The 18,305-nt window shown below is 36.1% G+C and overlaps 1 protein-coding gene across 11 annotated transcripts in view; it reads left to right on the plus strand.

Moving 5' to 3' along the window:
- The window catches only part of TDRD3 (tudor domain containing 3), a 244,140-nt gene that overhangs the window by 126,976 nt on the left and 98,859 nt on the right, over nucleotides 1-18,305 (plus strand). For all 11 annotated transcript variants that reach the window (XR_002518401.2, XR_002518402.2, XM_017951284.2 and 8 more), the window contains 2 exons: nucleotides 13,302-13,373; nucleotides 15,330-15,479. Coding sequence is in view for 9 of the 11 variants with exons in the window: in XM_017951284.2 (XP_017806773.1) it covers nucleotides 13,302-13,373; nucleotides 15,330-15,479 (222 nt within the window). In the remaining 2 variants the exon portion in view is untranslated. The remainder of the gene's footprint in view (nucleotides 1-13,301; nucleotides 13,374-15,329; nucleotides 15,480-18,305) is intronic.

Raw genomic sequence — 18,305 nt, forward strand, 5'->3', positions numbered from 1 at the left:
TATAATCCTTTGGGTATATACCCAATAATGGGATTGCTGGGTCAAATGGTATTTCTAGTTCTAGATCCTTGAGGAATCGCCACACTGTTTTCCACACTGGTTGAACTAGTTTACATTCCCACCAACAGTGTAAAAGCATTCCTATTTCTCCACATCCTCTCTGGCACCTGTTGTTTCCTGACTTTTTAATGATTGCCATTCTAACTGGTGTGAGATGGTATTTCATTGTGGTTTTGATTTGCATTTCTCTGATGGCTGGCCAGTGATGAGCATTTTTTCATGTGTCTGTTGGCTGCATAAATGTCTTCTTTTGAGAAGTGTCTGTTCATATCCTTTGCCCACTTTTTGATGGGGTCGTTTGATTTTTTTCTTGTAAATTTGTTTAAGTTCTTTGTAGATTCTGGATATTAGCCCTTTGTCAGATGAGTAGATTGTAAAAATTTTCTCCCATTCTGTAGATTGCCTGTTCACTCTGATGGTAGTTTCTTTTGCTGTGCCAGAAGCTCTTTAGTTTAATTAGATATCATTTGTCAATTCTGGCTTTTGTTCCCATTGCTTTTGGTGTTTTAGTCATGAAGTCCTTGCCCATGCCTATGTCCTGAATGGTATTGCCTAGGTTTTCTTCTAGGGTTTTTATGGTTTTAGGTCTAAATTTAAGTCTTTAATCCATCCTGAATTAATGTTCGTATAAGGCGTAAGGAAGAGATCCAGTTTCAGCTTTCTACATATGGCTAGCCAGTTTTCCCAGCACCATTTATTAAATAGGGAATCCTTTCCCCATTTCTTGTTTTTGTCAGGTTTGTCAAAGATCAGATGGTTGTAGATGTGTGGTATTATTTCTGAGGGCTCTGTTCTGTTCCATTGGTCTGTATCTCTGTTTTGGTACCAGTACCATGCTGTTTTGGTTACTGTAGCCTTGTATAGTTTGAAGTCAGGTAGTGTGATGCCTCCAGCTTTGTTCTTTTGGCTTAGGATTGTCTTGGCGATACGGGCTCTTTTTTGGTTCCATATCAACTTTAAAGTAGTTTTTTCCAATTCTGTTAAGAAAGTCATTGGTAGCTTAATGGGGATGGCATTGAATCTGTAAATTACCTTGGGCAGGACAGATTTCTATTTCTGCAAAAAAAAAAAAAAAAAAGATCATTGGGATTTTGATAAGGATTATGTTGACTCTATTGACCACTTTGGGTAGTATTGATACCTCAACAATATTAAATGTTTCAATTCGTGACCCTGGGAAGTCCTTTTCATATTGTTCTAAATTGTTTGTGTAGAGAAACACAACTGATTTCTCTGTGTTGATTTTGCATACTGCAACTTTATTGAATTTATTATTCTAACAGTTTTTTTTTTTTCTTTTTAGTGTGAATGGAGTTTTCTACATATAAGGTCATGTTATCTGTGAAGAGTTAATTTTATTTTTCCTTCTCAATTTGAATACCTTTATTTCTTTTTCTTGCCTTATTTAGCCTGGCTAAAACTTTTAATACTGTGTTGAATGGAAGTGATGAAAATGACATCCTTCTCTTGTTCTTGATCTTAGAGGAAATGCCTTCAATCCTTCACTATTGAATATGATGTTAGTGGTGGGTTTTTTATATATGGCTTTTATTAGGTTTGAGTAGTTCCTTTCTATTTTTAGTTTGTTGTATATTTTTATTATAAAAGTGTGTTGAGTTTTGTCAGGTGGTTCCTCTGCATCAATTGAGATGATCATGTGTTTTTCCCCTGCTTCATTCTGTTAATGCATTACATTGATTGATTTTTATATGTCAAAGCATTCTTGTATTTTGGGAATAAATCCCGTTTGGTCATGGTCTATAATGCTTTTTATATGGTAGGGGATTCTGATTACTGGTTTTTCATTGAGGATAGATTACTTTTTTTCCTAATTTCTAAAATTTTGGTAACATACAGATAAAATTTACCATCTTAACCATCTTAGATGTACAGTAGTTTTAAACACATTCACAAATGTTCAATATCACTAATCAAAATGCAAATCAAATACAGTGAGATATACTACCTGACAGCCATTAGCCATTACGATGGGTACTGTAAAAAACAAAAAAACAAGAAAACCCAGAAAATAACAAGTGTTGGTGAAGATGTGGAAAAATTGGAGTTAAGCCTTGTGCACTCTTGGTAGGAATATAAAATGGCATAGTTGCTACAGAAAACAGTATGGCAGTTCCTCAAAAAATTAAAAATAGAATTACCATATGATCCAGCAATTCCACTTATGGCTATAAACCCAAAAGAATGGAAAACGGGTCTTGAAGAGATATTTGTGTACCCATGTTTATAGTGGCAGAGGGCATTATGCTAAGTGAAATAAGCTGGGTATAAAAAGACAAATACCATGTGATTCTACTTATGTGAGGTACTGAGAGTAGCAAAAATTATAGAGAGAATACAATGGTGATTTCTAGGGACTGGGGGAGGAGAGAATTGGGGAGTTATTGTTTAATGAGTATAGAGTTTCAGCATTAGTAGACCATTTACTTGTGATGGAACTCAGTATGGAAAGTTTTAATTCTACTATCTTGCTATTTCTTTTGTTGTTGTTTTGCTTTTTCTTTCCTGTTTTACTCCATTTTCTGCTGCTATAACAGAATACCACAGACTGGGTAATTATGAAGAGAAGAAATTTATTTCTCACAGTTCCAGGGGCTCAGAAGTACAATAACATGGCTTTGGTATCTAACTAGGGCCTTCCTGCTGCATCATAACATGGTGGAAGGGCAAGTAAGCATGTGAGATAGAGAGAGGCTGGGAGATAAACTTCATCTTTCTTCAGGATCCCACTCCCAAGATAACTAACCCATTCCTGTGATAACAGCATTAATCTATTCATGAGGGAAAAATACTCATTATCTAATCACCCTTTGAAAGTCCCACCTCTTAACACTGTTACAATGGCAATTACATTTCAACATAAGTTTTGGAGGGACATTCAAATCATAGCACTTCCTTTTAAATGAATTGCATTTTTTAAATGATTCTGTTATCTGCATTATTAGCTTATCAGCTATATTGTGGGTGGCGACCCACCCAGGTGCCAAGGCAAGAGACCGAGGCCACAAGCTGTTCCAATATAATAAAGAAAATCTATAGAATAAGAATAGTTATACTAGAAATAGATTGCAGATATGATTATATATGAATATCATTAATTATTGGTAGTATTACTCTTTATTCCAGTATTATAATAATTTTTGTTTTATAATTGTAACCTAGGAAAAAACAGGCCATACAGAGAGATAGGAGCTGAAGGGACACAGTGAGAAGTGACCAGAAGAGTGTGAGCCCTCTGTTATGCCTGGACAGGGCCACTAGAGGGCTCCCTGGTCTAGCAGTAACGCCAGTGCCTGCGAAGGCACCGTTACCTAGTGGACCTTGGTCTAGCAGTAGCCTCAGTGCCTGGGGAAGGCACCCCATTACTTAACAGACCAGGAAAGGGAGTTTCCCTTTCCCTGGGGAAGTTAGAGAAGACTCTACTCCACCACCTCTTGTGGAAGGCCTGACTAATGTCAGGCCTGTCCTCAGTCATCCGGAGGCCTGACCGTCTCCCTGTGATGCTGTGCTTCAGTGGTCACGCTCCTGGTCCGCTTTCATGTTCCACCCTGTACACCTGGCTCTGCCTTTTAGATAACAGTAGCAGAATTAGTGAAAGTACTAGAAGTCTTTGAAATGCATAGAATAAATAATGGTGTAAGCTGTCCTCTCTCTGTCTCTGCCTTGGCTGCCAAACAGGGAAGGGCCCCCTGTCTGGTGGACACATGACTTGCGTGACCTTACCTATCATTGGAGATGGCTCACACTCCTTACCCTGCCCCCTTGTCTTGTATCCAATAAATAACAGTGCAGCTAGGCATTTGGGGCCACTACCAGTCTGTGTGCCTTGGTGGTAGTGGTCCTCTGGGCCCAGCTGTCTTTTCGTCTATCTCTTTGTCTTGTGTCTTTATTTCTACAATCTTTTATCTCTGCACATGAGGAGAAAAAACCAACAGACCCTGTAGGGCTGGACCCTGCACTATATGACTGTGTTTTTGTTTTTAAGTGGTTGCTGTAAGGTTTAAGATGTGTACCTTTAACTTCTATCTTTCTACCTTCAATAATATATACCACTTTATGCATATTTTAAGACCCATACAATTTTATGCTTTCATGTACCCAGTTTTGTCTCTATGCTGGTTTTGTCATATACTTTACATTCGTTACAAGGGTCACAACACATGGTTTATTTTGTTTTTCTCTTAACGGGTTTTTTAAAACAATGAAAAACATTTTTAAAGATATTTTTGTCTTTCTACACATTTACCGTTTCTGTCCCTCTCTCTTTTCTTTGGTAAAGATCAAGTTCCTGCATGGTGTGTCTTTTAATTCAGATTAGCTGATGATAAAGTGTTTTAGTTTTGGGTTGTCAGAATTTTTTTTATTTTATTTTTTATTTATTTTTTTTTTACTTTTTAAGGATATTTTCTCTGAATGTATGTTTCTACATTGAAAGATTTTTAAATTTTTTATTAAGTGTTTTAAGGACATCATTTCTTTGTTAATTACCTGCTATACTATCTATAGTCTATAGTAATCTTTTTTATGTCATGTATCTTTTCTCTATCTACTTTTAAGTCTTTTCCTTTTTTTTTTTCCTATTTTTATTTTAGGTTAAGGAGGTGCATGTGCAGGCTTCTTACATGGGTAAATTGTGTGTCACTGAGGCTTGGTGTATGAAAGACCCCATCACCCAAGTAATGAGCATAGTAACCTATAGGTAGCCTTCTAACTTATTTCCTCCTCCCACCCTTCTCCCTTAAGCAGTCCCCAGTGTCTCTTGTTCCCATCTTTGTGTCCATGTGTAGTCAGTGTTTAGCTCCCATTTATAAGTGAGAACATGTGCTATTTGGTTTTCTGTGCCTGCCCTAGTTTGCTTAGAATGATGGCCTCCAGATGCATCCACATTGCTGCAAAGGACATTATTTCATTCTTTTTATGGCTGTGTAGTATTCCATCATGTATATCTACCACATTTTCTGTATCCAGTTCTGTGTTGTTGGGCCTCTTTGTTGATTCCGTGTCTTTGCTGTTGTGAATAGTGCTGCAATGAACAAATGAACGCATGTGTCTATGTGCAGTAATAGTAGTTCAACTCTTAGTTCTTTGAAGAATCTCCAAACTGTTCTCCACAGTGGCTGGACTAGTTTACATTCCCACCAACAGTGTATATGTATTTTATTTTCTCTGCAACCTTGCCAGCAATGGTTGTTTTTTGACTTTTTAATGATAGCCATTCTGTTATGAGATGGTATCAAATTGTGGTTTTGATTTGCATTTCTCTAATTTTTAGTGATAATGAGCATTTTTTCATATATTTGTTGACCATTTGTATGTCTTCTTTTGAGAAATGTTTGTTCATGTCATTTGCCTGTTCTTTAATGAGGTTATTTATTTTTTGCTTGTTGATTTGTTTAAATTCCTTATAGATTCTGTATAGTAGACCTTTGTTGGATGTACAGTTGACAAATATTTTTTCCCATTCTGTAGGTTGTCTGTGTACCCTGTTTATAGTTTCTTTTGCTGTGCACAAGCTCTTTAGTTTAATTGGGTCCCACTTGTTACTATTGTTTTTTGTTACAGTTGCTCTTGAGGACTTGGTCATAAATTCTTTGCCAAGGCTAGTCTCAAAAAGGGTATTTCCTAGGTTTTCTTCTAGGGTTTTTATTGTTCTAGATGTTACATTAAAGTCTTTAATTCTTCTTGAGTTAATGTTTGCATATGATGACTGGAGGGGGTCCAGTTTCAATCTTCTGCATATTGGTTAGCCAGTTATACCAGCATCATTGATTGATTAGGAAGTCCTTTCCTCATTGTTTGTTATTGTTAAGTGTGTCAAAGATCAGGTGTTTGTAGTTGTGTCACTTTATTTGTAGGTTCTTTATCCTGTTCCATTTGTCCATGAGTCTGTTTTTGTACCCAGTACTCATTGTTATGTGTGACTATTTTTGTACCAGTGCCATTCTGTTTTGGTTATAGTAGCCTTGTGGTACAGTTTGAAGTTGGGCAGCTTTGTTTTTTTTTGTTTTTTTTTGTTTTTTTTTTGCTTAGGATTGTATTGGTGATATGGGCTCATTTTTGGTTCCATATGAATTTTAGAATAGTTTTTTTTCTAATTCTGTGAAGAATAACATTGATAGTTTGATAGGAATAGTGTTGAACCTCTAAATTGCTTTGGATAGTGTGACCATTTTAATGATATTGGTTCTTGCTATCTGTGGGCATGGAACGTTTCCATTTGTTTGTGTTGTCTCTGATTTCTTTGAGCATTGTTTTGTAATTCTCATTGTAGAAAGCTTTCGCCTCCTTGTTAAGCTGTATTCCTAGGTATTTTATTCTTTTTGTGGCCATTGTAAATGGGTTTGCATTCTTGATTTGCGTCTGGGTGCTATTGGCATATAGAAATGCAACTGATTTTTATACATTGATTTTGTACCCTGAAACTTTACTGAATTTGTTTATTGGTTCTAGAAGCCTTCTGGTGGAGTCTGTGGGGTTTTCTCGATGTAGAATGATATCATCAGCAAAGAGGGATAGTTTGACTTTTTTTTTTTTTTAATTTGGATGTCATATGTTTCTTTCTCTTGCATAATTCCTCTGGCAAAGACTTCTAGTACTATGTTGAATAGAAGTAGTGAAAGTGGGCATCGTTGTCTTGTTCCAATTATCAAGGAGAATGCTTCAGCTTTTGCCTGTTGAGTATGATGTTGGCTATAGGTTTGTTATAGATGTCTCTTAGTATTATTATTATTATTTTTATTTTTGAGACAATCTTACTCTGTCACACAGGCTGGAGCACAATGGCACAATCATAGTTGAATACAACCTTGAACTCCTGGGTTCAAGGGATCCTCCTGCTTCAGTCTCCTGAGTAGCTGACACTACAGGTGCACACCACCAACTCTGGCTAATTTTTAAATTCTGATGAGATCAGATGAGATCTCTGTTGCACAAGCTGGTCTCAAACTTCCTAGTCTGAAGCAATCCTCCTTGTTTGGCCTCCCAAAGTGCTGTGATTACAGCCCTGAGTCACTCTGCCCAGCACAGTGGCTCTTTTTTTGAGGTATGTTCCTTAGATACCTAGTTTGTGGAGAGTTTTTAACATGAAGGAATGTTGAATTTTATTGAAGGCCTTTTCTTCATCTATTGAGATGATTATGTGGTTTTGTTGTTAATTCTGTTTATGTGGTGAATCACATGTATTGATTTGCATATGTTAAACCAACATTGTGTCCCAGGGATAAAGACCAGTTGATTATACTGAATTAACTTTTTGATGTGCTGCTGGATTAGTTTGCTAGTATTTTGTTGAAGATTTTCTCATCTACGTGCATCAGAAATATTGGCCTGAAGTTTTTTTGTTGTTGTTGCATCATTGCCAGATTTTGACATCAAGATGATGCTGGTCTTTGTACAAAGAAGTAGGGAGAATTTCCTCCTCCTTGATATTTATGGAACAGTTTCGGTAGGATTGCTACCAGTTCTTCTTCATATGTCTTATAGAATTTGGCTGTGAATATATCTGGTCTAGAATGTTTTTTGGTTAAGAGGTTTTTTTTTTTTAAATTAATGATTCAGTTTCAAAACTTTTTATTTCACTCCCTTCCTGGTTCAGTCTTTGGAGACTGCTTCTAGGAATGTATCCATTTCCTCTAGATTTTCTAATTTGTATGCATAGAGATGTTCGTAGTTGTTTCTGAGAATCTTTTGTATTTCTGTGGGATTGGTTGTAATATCATATTTGTGATTTCTGATTGTGCCAATTTGGATCTTCTCTCTTTTTTGTTAATCTAGCTAGCAGTCTATCAACCTTTTGTTTTTTTTCTTTTTTGAAACGGAGTCTCGCTGTGTCTCCCAGGCTGGAGTAGTGCAGTTATGCAATCTCGGCTCACTGCAGCCTTCACCTCCAGAGTTCAAGCAATTCTCGTGCCTCAGCCTCCTAAGCAGCTGGGATTGCAAGCCTAGGCCACCACATGTGGCTAATTTTGGCATTTTTAGTAGAGACAGAGTTTCACCATGTTGGCCAGAGTGGTCTCAAATTCCTGACCAGAAGTGATCTGCCCACCTTGTCTTCCCAAAGTGTTGAGATTACAGGCATGAGCTACCGTGCCTGGTCCACAGTCTATCAATCTTGTTTATTCTTTCAAAGAACCATCTTTTGGTTCCATTGATCTTCTATTTGGATTTTGGCATCTCAATTTCACTTAGTTCTCTGATTTTAGTTATTTCTTTTCCTCTGCTAGCTTCAGGGTTAGTTTGTTCTTTTTATTCTTGTTCTTCTAGATGCAATGTTAGATTGTTAATTTGATAACTTTTTTTTTTTTTTTTTTTGAGATGGAGTCTCACTCTCTCATCTAGGCTAGGGTGCAGTGGTACAGTCTTGGCTCATTGCAACCTCTGCTTCTGGGGTTCAAGCAATTCTCCTGCCTCAGCCTCCTGAGTAGCTGGAACTACAGGCATGCACCACCACGCCCAGCTGATTTTTTTTGTATTTTTAGTAGAGACAGGGTATCACCATCTTGGCCAGGCTGGTCTTGAACTCCTGACCTCAAGTGATCTGACCTCCTTGGCCTCTCAAGGAGCTGGGATTACAGGCATGAGCCACCACACCCAGCCAATTTGAGAACTTTCTAACTTCTTGATGTAGATGGTTAGCACTAAAAACTTTCCTCTTATCACTGTGTTAGCAGCATCTAAAAGATTTATGTTATGTCTCTCTTTTCATTAATTTCAAATAATTTTTTGATTTCTGCCTTGATTTCATTGTTCACCCAGAAGTTATTCAGGAGTAAGTTTTAAAATTTCCATGTAATTGTGTGGTTTTGAGAGATCTTGCTATTGATTTCTGTTTTTACTGCACTGTGGTCCAAATGTGTGCTTGATATGATTTTGATTTTTTTGAATTAATTGAGACTTGCTCTATGGCCAAGCGTGTGGTCAATCTTAGACTATGTTCTGTGTGCAGATGAGAAGAATGTATATTCTGTGGTTGTTGGGCAGAGGATTCTGCATATGTTTATTAGGTCCAATTGATTGGGTGTTGAGTTTCAGTCCAGAATTTTTGTGTTATGTTTCTGCCTTGATGATTTGTCTAATGCTTTCAGTGGGGTGTTGAAGTGTCTCACTATTATCGTGTTTGTCTAAGTCTTTTCATAGGTCAAGAAGAACTTATTTTATAAATCTGGGTGCTCCAGTGTTTGGTATGTACATATTTAGGATAGCTAAGTCTTCTTGTTGAGTTGAATTCTTTATTATTATGTATGTCATGCCTTTCCTTGTGCTTCTTAATTGTTGTTGGTTTAAAGTCTGTTTTAGTTGACAGAAGAATAGCGACCCCTGCTCTTTTTTGTTTTGTGTTTGCCTAAAAGATGTTTCTCTATCTCTTTACTTTGAGCCTCTGGGTGTCATTACTTGTGAGATGGGTCGTTTGGAGACAGCAAACAGTTGAGTCTTGCTTCTTTATCCAACTTGCCACCCTATTCCTTTTAAGTGTGTCATTTAACCATTTTACATTCAGGGTCAATATTGATATGTTAGGGTTTGATTTTGTCATCATATTGTTAGGTGGTTGTTATGTAGACGTGATTGCATAGTTTATAGTGTCAGTGGAATATGTGTTTAAGTGTGCTTTGTGATGACAGGTATCATTTCTTCATTTCCATGTTTAGCACTCCCTTTAGGAGCTCTTGTAAGGCAGGTCTGGTAGTAATAAATCCCCTTAGCATTTGCATGTCTGAAAAGGACTTCATTTTTCCTTTGCTTATGAAGCAAAGGAAATTCTGGGTTGGAATTTCTTTTCTTTAAGGTTATTGAAAATAGGCCCTATTGTCTTCTGGCTTGTGAGGTTTAAGCTGAAAGGTGTGCTCTTAGCTGAATGGGATTCTTTTTGTAAGTGCCCCTTTTCTCTAGCTGCCTTTGTGATTTTTTTCTTTTGCATAGTATGTCACAGAGGTTCTTTGAATGTCTTCAGTTTGCATGTTGACCTGTCTAGTGAGGTTTGGAAAAGTTCTGTGGACTGTATCCTCAAATATTTTTCCAAGTTGATTGTTCTCTCTTCTTCTCTTTCTGGAATGTCAGAGTTGTACATTTGGTCTCTTTACATAACCACATATTTCTTAGAAGTTTTGTTCATTTTCTCAATTATTATTTACCTCAGCTTGGGGGTGTTCTCACAGGGGAATGCCATGGGTGTAGGGTGCTGCAAGTGGGAGTGCTCCAGTGAGGAGGGCCCCACAGGCAGGGGGTGTTATAGCCAACATGATGCGGAGTGCTGCAAGCAAGGGGGCCACATGCAGGAAATGCTCCTGTGGTGACAACTGGGGCGCTTTTGGTGGGAAGTGCCCCAGTAAGGGGCACTGCAGGCAGGGGGCCATATGGGAAGGGGGTACACTCTGGTGGGAAGCACTCTGGTATTGGTAGTTGGGTTGCCTTGGGTGGACAGCTCTGGTGAGGGGCACCACAGGAGGGGGGCATTCTGAGAGGGTGGCAGGGACTCAGCAGGTGGGAAGTTTTCTGAAGGGGTGGCAGCGAGGTCACAGGCAAACAAATTCTGGCAGGAGGCTGTCAGCAGAAGTGCTCTGGTGGGGCAGTGGGAGCTGCACTACTTGCAGGCATGGCCAGGCAGGGACTCTTAGAGTGTTTTCTTTATTACTGATTTCAACAATTCGATTTTTAAATTATGATGTACCTAACATGGTTGGTGTGTGTTTTATCCTGTTTGGTTTTCAGTGAACTTTTTAGATCTATGAGTTTATTGTTTTCATCACATTTAGAAAAATGTGATTTGGCCATTATTTCTTCGTATGTATTTTTTCTCTTCCGTCTTTCTACTCCGGGTTTTTTTTTTTTTTTTTGGTATTATATCTTCAATTACACATACATTAGACTGCTGGTAATTTTCTGACCAGTCACTGAAGATCTATTCATTTTTTTCCCCTGGCCTCTTTTTGGTAGATTCCATTACTATACCTTTAAATTCACTGATCTTTTCTTCTGTCTTATTTTATTTACTCTTAAGCCCATCCAATGAGGTTTTCATTGTTGGTGGTGTTTTTCTTTTATAGAAGTTCCATTTGGTTCTTCTTTTTTTGTATTTTTCTTTTCCAGTTGAATTTATGTGTTCTTTTAAATACTTACACATAGTTTTAATAGCTGTTTAACACTCTGTTTGCTAGTTTATCATCTTTGTCATCTATGGCCCTGTTTCTCTTGTCTAAATTTTCAGATGGTTATGGTCACATTTTTCTGTCTTGACATGCCTTGTAGTTTTTGCTTAGATTCTGGACATTGTGATGTTGGTAGTTGTTGAGAGCCTGGATTTTGCTATTTTCCTTTAATGAGTATAAGACTTAGCTTTGGTCAACAGTTAATTTACTTTTGATCAGTTTGACCCCTTCAAGACATGTATTCAAGCTTTGAAAGGAGTATCTAGCATAGCCTTTGTTCCAAATATTTTTTAGCCCTCTGGATTTCTACTCCTTGTCCTGAATGAATGTCCAAAGAATTTTTAGTCTGCATGGTCTGATGTGGCTGGATTGTCTGTATACCCTTTATGAGTTCTGGGAATTGTCCAGCTTACAACTCTCTTTTTTGCTCAGCCTTGTTCTCCGCAGTGACTCAAGGGAACTACTATGAGGGTTTCTGGAGCTTCTTTTCTATGCAGGTTTTTCTTTCTGAAACAGCCCCACAACTTCCAGTTGCATCAGCCTGCTTGAATTGTGAGACTGATATTCTCAACTCAGTTCTCTGTGATCCCTGTCTATATCATGGTTACAAGCAGAAAGCCATAGCTCACCTATTTTTTTTTTCACCTTCTCTCAGGGATAATAGTCTTGCATTATCTGTTATCCTGTGTCTTAAAACAGTTGTTTCTTACATATCATCAAGATTGTTATTTGTTTTTAAAGAGAGAGTAAGGATTGCTCATGTACTTTTATCAGATCCTGTAATATATTTTTAATTATATAATGTTATTGAGCTATGGTATTATTTGCAATTCGTGAACTTTTAAAGGAAATGATAGTGTAAGTTGAAATGATTTATAGCTGTTTGAATAGTCTTTGTTTAATATTTAAATTAAGGAAAGGGCCTCTTGATAATTTTATGCATTTGTCGTTTTTAAAAATTAGGTTAATATCTTAAATATAGGCTTTAAAGAAATGTGACATTCATATACAGTTTAAATTATTCTTTGCTCAATAAACTGAATGTTGTGCTTGTCATTACTCTTAATTATCTTTATAAAATATACAGTGTTTACACGATTCAGGAACTCTGGAATATGCTTGAATTTGCACATGGTGGTTTTTTTTTTTAAACTTTGTCACCTGCTATTATACATCATATTTTAATCATAATGGTTTCTGTAATGATAATGATTAAAATGCACAAAAAGTTTAAAGTTGAGATGTATTAAGTAACAACTAGTAAGACAGATGTATGTATGTATTAATACCTCAAAACCAAAATAAATCAGAGGAATAGGTAAGTGAAGAGAGTCCTGAAGGCTCCTTATGGGATTTTAGAAAGACTTTATCATGTGAGAAATTGCTTTTGCCGGAAGATTTTCTTTCCATTTTCATAATACATTGTTATGTCTCTAGCTTAATGAGATTTCAGGAAAAAAGGAAACTAAAATTAGTTGGATTTGGAAGCTTATTTTTAGTTAATGAATAATTTGTTGAATACTTTTTCAAAATATGAATTGTTTTGCAAAACAAAACAGGAAAATATAGTATAAGGAAAGTTAAGGAAATTTTAGTGTAATTAAAAGAACCTCCATATTATATACTATAACGATCTATTCTCTTTAAGTAGTTAGAAATCACCGTTATGTTAACTAATAAACTTTGTGTCTAAAAAATTTATTTTTGAAGATAATTTCCAGGTAATATTTGTCTCTTATAGCTTTATGCTTTAAAATGGAATTCTGTTACCAAAGTTTGTTATTTTTGAATTTGCTTCTTAAGAGAACTGTTTTCTCCTTAGGGGAATGGCTTGATAAATATTTCTGTAAGTTTTATGTGAATATGTGTTTTGGTAAGGGGAGGTGAGAAGAGTCTTTGCCTAATTATTGAAGCTAAGAATAATATTTTTTTTGTGGTTTGAAATACTTTATGGAAGACCTTTTTTTCCCTATTTCTTATAAGAATCTACTCAAATAGGTAGATTCCTATTACAGTATAAATGCTGGAAATATAGTTTTTATGTATAACTGCTCCTTTGTGACTGGATTTTTTCCACAGAGCTTATCAAAACACAATAGAAGCAATATTGGAACTGAAGGTGGACCACCTCCTTTTGTGCCTTTTGGACAGGTAATGACTTTTGTGTTGGCGGATGAATTTAGGAAAAAGTGTTTTTTGTTAGCATTCAAGCTGTGTTTCATTATGTGCTGAACTATTTATTAAGAGGTTATGGAGTTATTTGGAAATACGAAGTTCAAGGAATTTAATAATTTTGAGGTTTTTTTCCTTCACTGTAATTATATTGTTGATGTTTGCAAGAGGTGTTAACCCAAAGACTGAAGCAATTAAGAGCCATATCCGAAGAGTAACTTATAACTAATTAAAATAGGATGGGAGAGGGTTTTTTTAAGGGAAATTCAAAAGTAAGAAGACAAAAATATGTCACAATTTCTCACTTGTTCATTAAAAACATTAGAGGGGGAGAGAAAAACAAAGCCTCACAGAGTCATCAAAGTGCTGCTTTGAAGCAGCTCCCCTTCTGACCAGTATCTTGTGACTTCAGTTGTCTTCAGCATCAAATTGATTCTCAACAATCTTCTCCAGCCTACTCTTGCTTTATCCCTGACAATTCTAAGAATAATTCATGTGGCAACTTGCTCTTCTCCTGATGATGCCATCAAAATTTAGCTATTGGTAATCTGTCTTGCATTTGCTCTTTAATTTTCTTCAAGAGTGCTGGGCTGGCTAAGAGTAGCAATGAGTTATGGAACTAACAGGTAGGCAACAGATGTACATTTCCATAATAAGGTTTATTGTGTGTCTGTGTGTCTAAATTTTGGTATTTAGTAAGATCATTTGACTGTTACCCTCTTTAAAAGCCTTTTGTAAGATCTACTCTAACTTAAGTAAGTCATTTTTGCATCAAACCTATTTGAAAGCATTTTAAAAATAACGTTGATTTTTTTTTTTACTGAGTTTGGAAGAAGAGATAGCCAAGATAAAAGGAAGTATGAAGTCCTATGGTGTGATCCATGTTGATGGTTGATATTCTCCCAGTGTAATGAAAACCCCCCATAGGGAAAACAGTGCAAACATTCTAATAACTTATATTTGAAAATAATAGTATATTTGTAAAAATTTACTTTACCCTTAAACATTTTGGTGATAACATTTCTCTTCCAGAGAGACTTATGATCTAATTATTCTTAAGACTTTGAAGTGTGTTTTATAGCTTCTTGGGGGTTAGATAATATAATAAAGGGTATAATTTCAATAATATTATTTGGTTATAAAGTTCATTCTGAAAAAATTCTTATATAGCATCTTACAGCCTTGTACATGGGTTGAAGATAGGTAATGCTGGCTGTGTATTGGCATCAACACGATATGTTTATATTACTGAAATTTTTCTGTATTTGTGGAATACATTTCTTTGAGATCTTCTCATTTTCCCTATTAATGAGTTGAGAAAAAGTTCATTTTATATTATTTTTACTGGTAAGATTGGACTGGAGATCAGAATCGAGGGCTTCTTTTTAGGCAGTGATGCCTTTTTTTTACTTTATGAGACAAAAGTATAAAAACTTTGAAGCCTGATATGGGGGGAGGGTATGTTTTTAGAGTGTGGTTTATAAGTGCAGAGACATCTTTTTATATGTTAATATAATTGTACTAACCAATCCACATAGGGATACTGTGGTATAATATGGAAATTAAGCTCTTAATTGCAAAACCAAATTTATGTCTTATTGTGCATTATTCAAGATTGTTTGAAATCTAAAATTATTTATTACCGTAAAATGAAAGTTAGCTCTCTTGACCCATTGTATGTTTTAAATATGTGCCCTGCTTAGATGGCCCCATATTTATATAGCTTTTAATTTTATTTACTAGTTATGTTTATTGAAAAGTTACTTTTCTGGTTTTCTACTTTTACTTTTAAATACATGGGATAGAATTTTATTTGTGTAGGCTTTTAGCTATTATAAAAGGTACAAGATACTTTTGAAGAAGTATTATTTTATAATGAAAACTTGAATCTCTTTTGGAACTACTAAGTTGGCTTGTTCTTACTTGTTTTACCAGAAGTGTGTATCTCATGTCCAAGTGGATAGCAGAGAACTTGATCGAAGAAAAACATTGCAAGTTACAATGCCTATCAAACCTACAAATGATAATGATGAATTTGAAAAGCAAAGGACGGCTGCTATTGCTGAAGTTGCAAAGAGCAAAGAAGTAAGAAATCAAATCATTACACATTTTTTATTTCTTATCATTTTGTTCTATTTAGATTTTTTGTGATCGTTATTGTCTTTTCATATAAGCTAACTAATTCAACAAACGCTTAACCTTATTCTTCTTGCATATTCCATAAGTGGGAATGCCCTGCCACTTTATGGGATCTTACATATTTTATCATGTGTTCTGTTTCCAGATCTCCATGGTAGTTCTAATAAGTTACTCTTGCTGGCAAATTACCTTCCTTTTCTCCTTCTTCCTTTTTTTAAAACACTGTAGCAACTGAACGCACTTTTTATTCTGGCAGGGAGTTTCCTATTAGTAGATGGGCTAGTTGCCACTTTTTTGGAGATAATTTCCCCTTATTAATAGCAACTTATGAGAAATAGCAACTTCTGAGAGATGAATAAAAATCAGCTGATCTGTCACTGGGTCAGGATTAACATTTTTGTCTTTATACTTAATTTTATTTAGTGTATAGTAAATAATTTTATCTTTACATATATGTATTTACATACACACAAATCCTCCCTTTTAACTGACAAATAATAATTACACATATATATGAGGTACATGTGGATTTTGATACATGTGTACAATGTGTAATGATCAAATCAGGGTAATTACTATATCCATCACCTCAAACATTTACCATCTTTGTGTTGAGAACATTCAAAACGCATCTAGCTATTTTGAAATATACAATAAATTATTGTTAATTATAATCACCCTAGTGTTTCATAGAATACTAGAACTTATTCCTCCTAACTGTAATTTAATTCCCATTAATCAACCTCTCCCACTCTCCCTTAACCTTCACCCTTCCCAGCCTCTAGTTACTGTGCTGCTCTTCTGTGAGACAACTTTTTTATCTCTCACATAGTGAGAATATGCAGTATTTGTCTTTCTGTGGTTGGCTTATGTCACTTAATGTAATGTCCTTCAGGCTTATCCATGTTGCTGAGAATGGCAGGATTTCTTTCTTTTTTATAACTGAATAATAATCCATTATGTATAGGCAGTCAGCTCTCCATGTCTGTGGATTCAGCTGTTCCTAACTATGGATTCAACCAACAGCGGATCAGAAATATTTGTGGGGGGAAAAGGGATGGTTGCATCTATACTGAATGTGTACAAACTTTTTTTTGGTCTTGTGATTATTTCCTAATGATATAGTATAACAGCTATTTATATAACATTTGTACCATATAAGGAATTATAAGTAATCTAGAGATTATTTAAATATATAGGAGTGGCCAGGCACCATGGCTTATGCCTGTAACCCCAGCACTTTGGGAGGCTGAGGTGGGTAGATCACCTCAGCCTGACCAACATAGCAAAACCTGTCTCCACTGAAATTACAAAATTAGCTGGGTATGCTGATGCATGCATGTAATCCCAGCTACTCAAGAGGCAGAGGCAGGAGAATCGCTTGAACCCAGAAGGCAGAGGTTGCAGTGAGCCAAGATTGCACTATTGCGTTCCAGCCTGGGCAATAAGAGCGAAATTCCATTTCAAAAAATAAAAATTAAAAAAAATAAAGTATACAAGAGGATGTGCATAGGTTATATACAAATACTATATCATTTTGTGTAAGGGACTTGAGCATCCATGTTTTTTTTTTTATCTCCTAGGAGTGGGAGAGTGGTGGGAGTCCTAGAACCAATTCCTCACGGATAACAAAGGATGACTGTATAACACGTTTTCTTTATCCCTTCATCTGATAGTGGGCACTCAGCTTGATTTCATAACTTGGCTTTTGTGACTAGTGCTGCAGTAAATATGGGAGTTATCTCTTTGACCTACTGCTTTCCTTTCCTTTGGATAAATACCCAGTAGTGGGATTGCTCAATCATATGCTAGTTCTATTTTTAGTTTTTTTGAGCAAACTCCATATTGTTTTCTGTGATGGCTGCACTAATTTACATTCCCACCAACAGTACATAAGAGTTGTTTCTTTAAATCCTCACCGGTATTTTTGTTTGTTTGTTTGTCCTTTTGATTATAGCAGTTTTAACTGGGTTGAGATAATACCTCATTTTGTTTTGATTTGCATCTCCCTGATGGTGTTACTGAGACACCCAGGGTTCAGTCTAGATCCTGCTGCTCACTGCACAGTAAGCCAATCACTGAGACAATGAGTGTTGCCAGGAAAGAAGGCTTTAATTGGGTGCTGCAGCTGAACAGATGGATGGTCAGTCTCAAATCCATCCCCCCGATGGGCTAAAATTAGGGGTTTATATAGCAGAGAAGAAATCTATGTGCAGGAAAACAGGAACTAAGGAGGGGTAAGGAAGCAATTATGATGAATGAGGGGTGTGGCATCTCATTGTCTGGATGTGATGGTCTGGTGAATTTTAGTTCTTGATACTTTTTGAAAGGCCTGAGTGTCAACTGAGGAAGGAACTCAGATAAAGATAAATCAAATGAAAGTTTCAGACTTTAAGATCAGAAGGGTCAATTTGTGTTTATACAAAAAAACGGTCTATGGGACTATTGGGCTGATTTCAATGATAAATGATGTTGAACATTTTTTCATATACTTGTTGGCCATTTTTATGGTCTTTTGAGAAATGATATTCAAATCATTTGTCCATTTTTAAATTGGATTGTTTGGCTTTTTTTTTTTTTTTTTTTTTTTGACAGAGGCTCACTCTGTTGTCCAGGCTGGAGTACAGTGGTGTGATCTCGGCTTTCTGTAACCTCTGCCTCCCAAGTTCAAGCTATTCTCCAGCCTCAGCGTCCCAGGTAGCTGGGACTACAGGTGTGCACCACTGTGTCTGGCTAATTTTTTTTTTGTATTTTTAGTAGAGACAGGGTTTC

This window comes from Papio anubis, chromosome 15 (assembly GCF_008728515.1).
Source record: "Papio anubis isolate 15944 chromosome 15, Panubis1.0, whole genome shotgun sequence".
Lineage (NCBI taxonomy): Eukaryota > Metazoa > Chordata > Mammalia > Primates > Cercopithecidae > Papio > Papio anubis.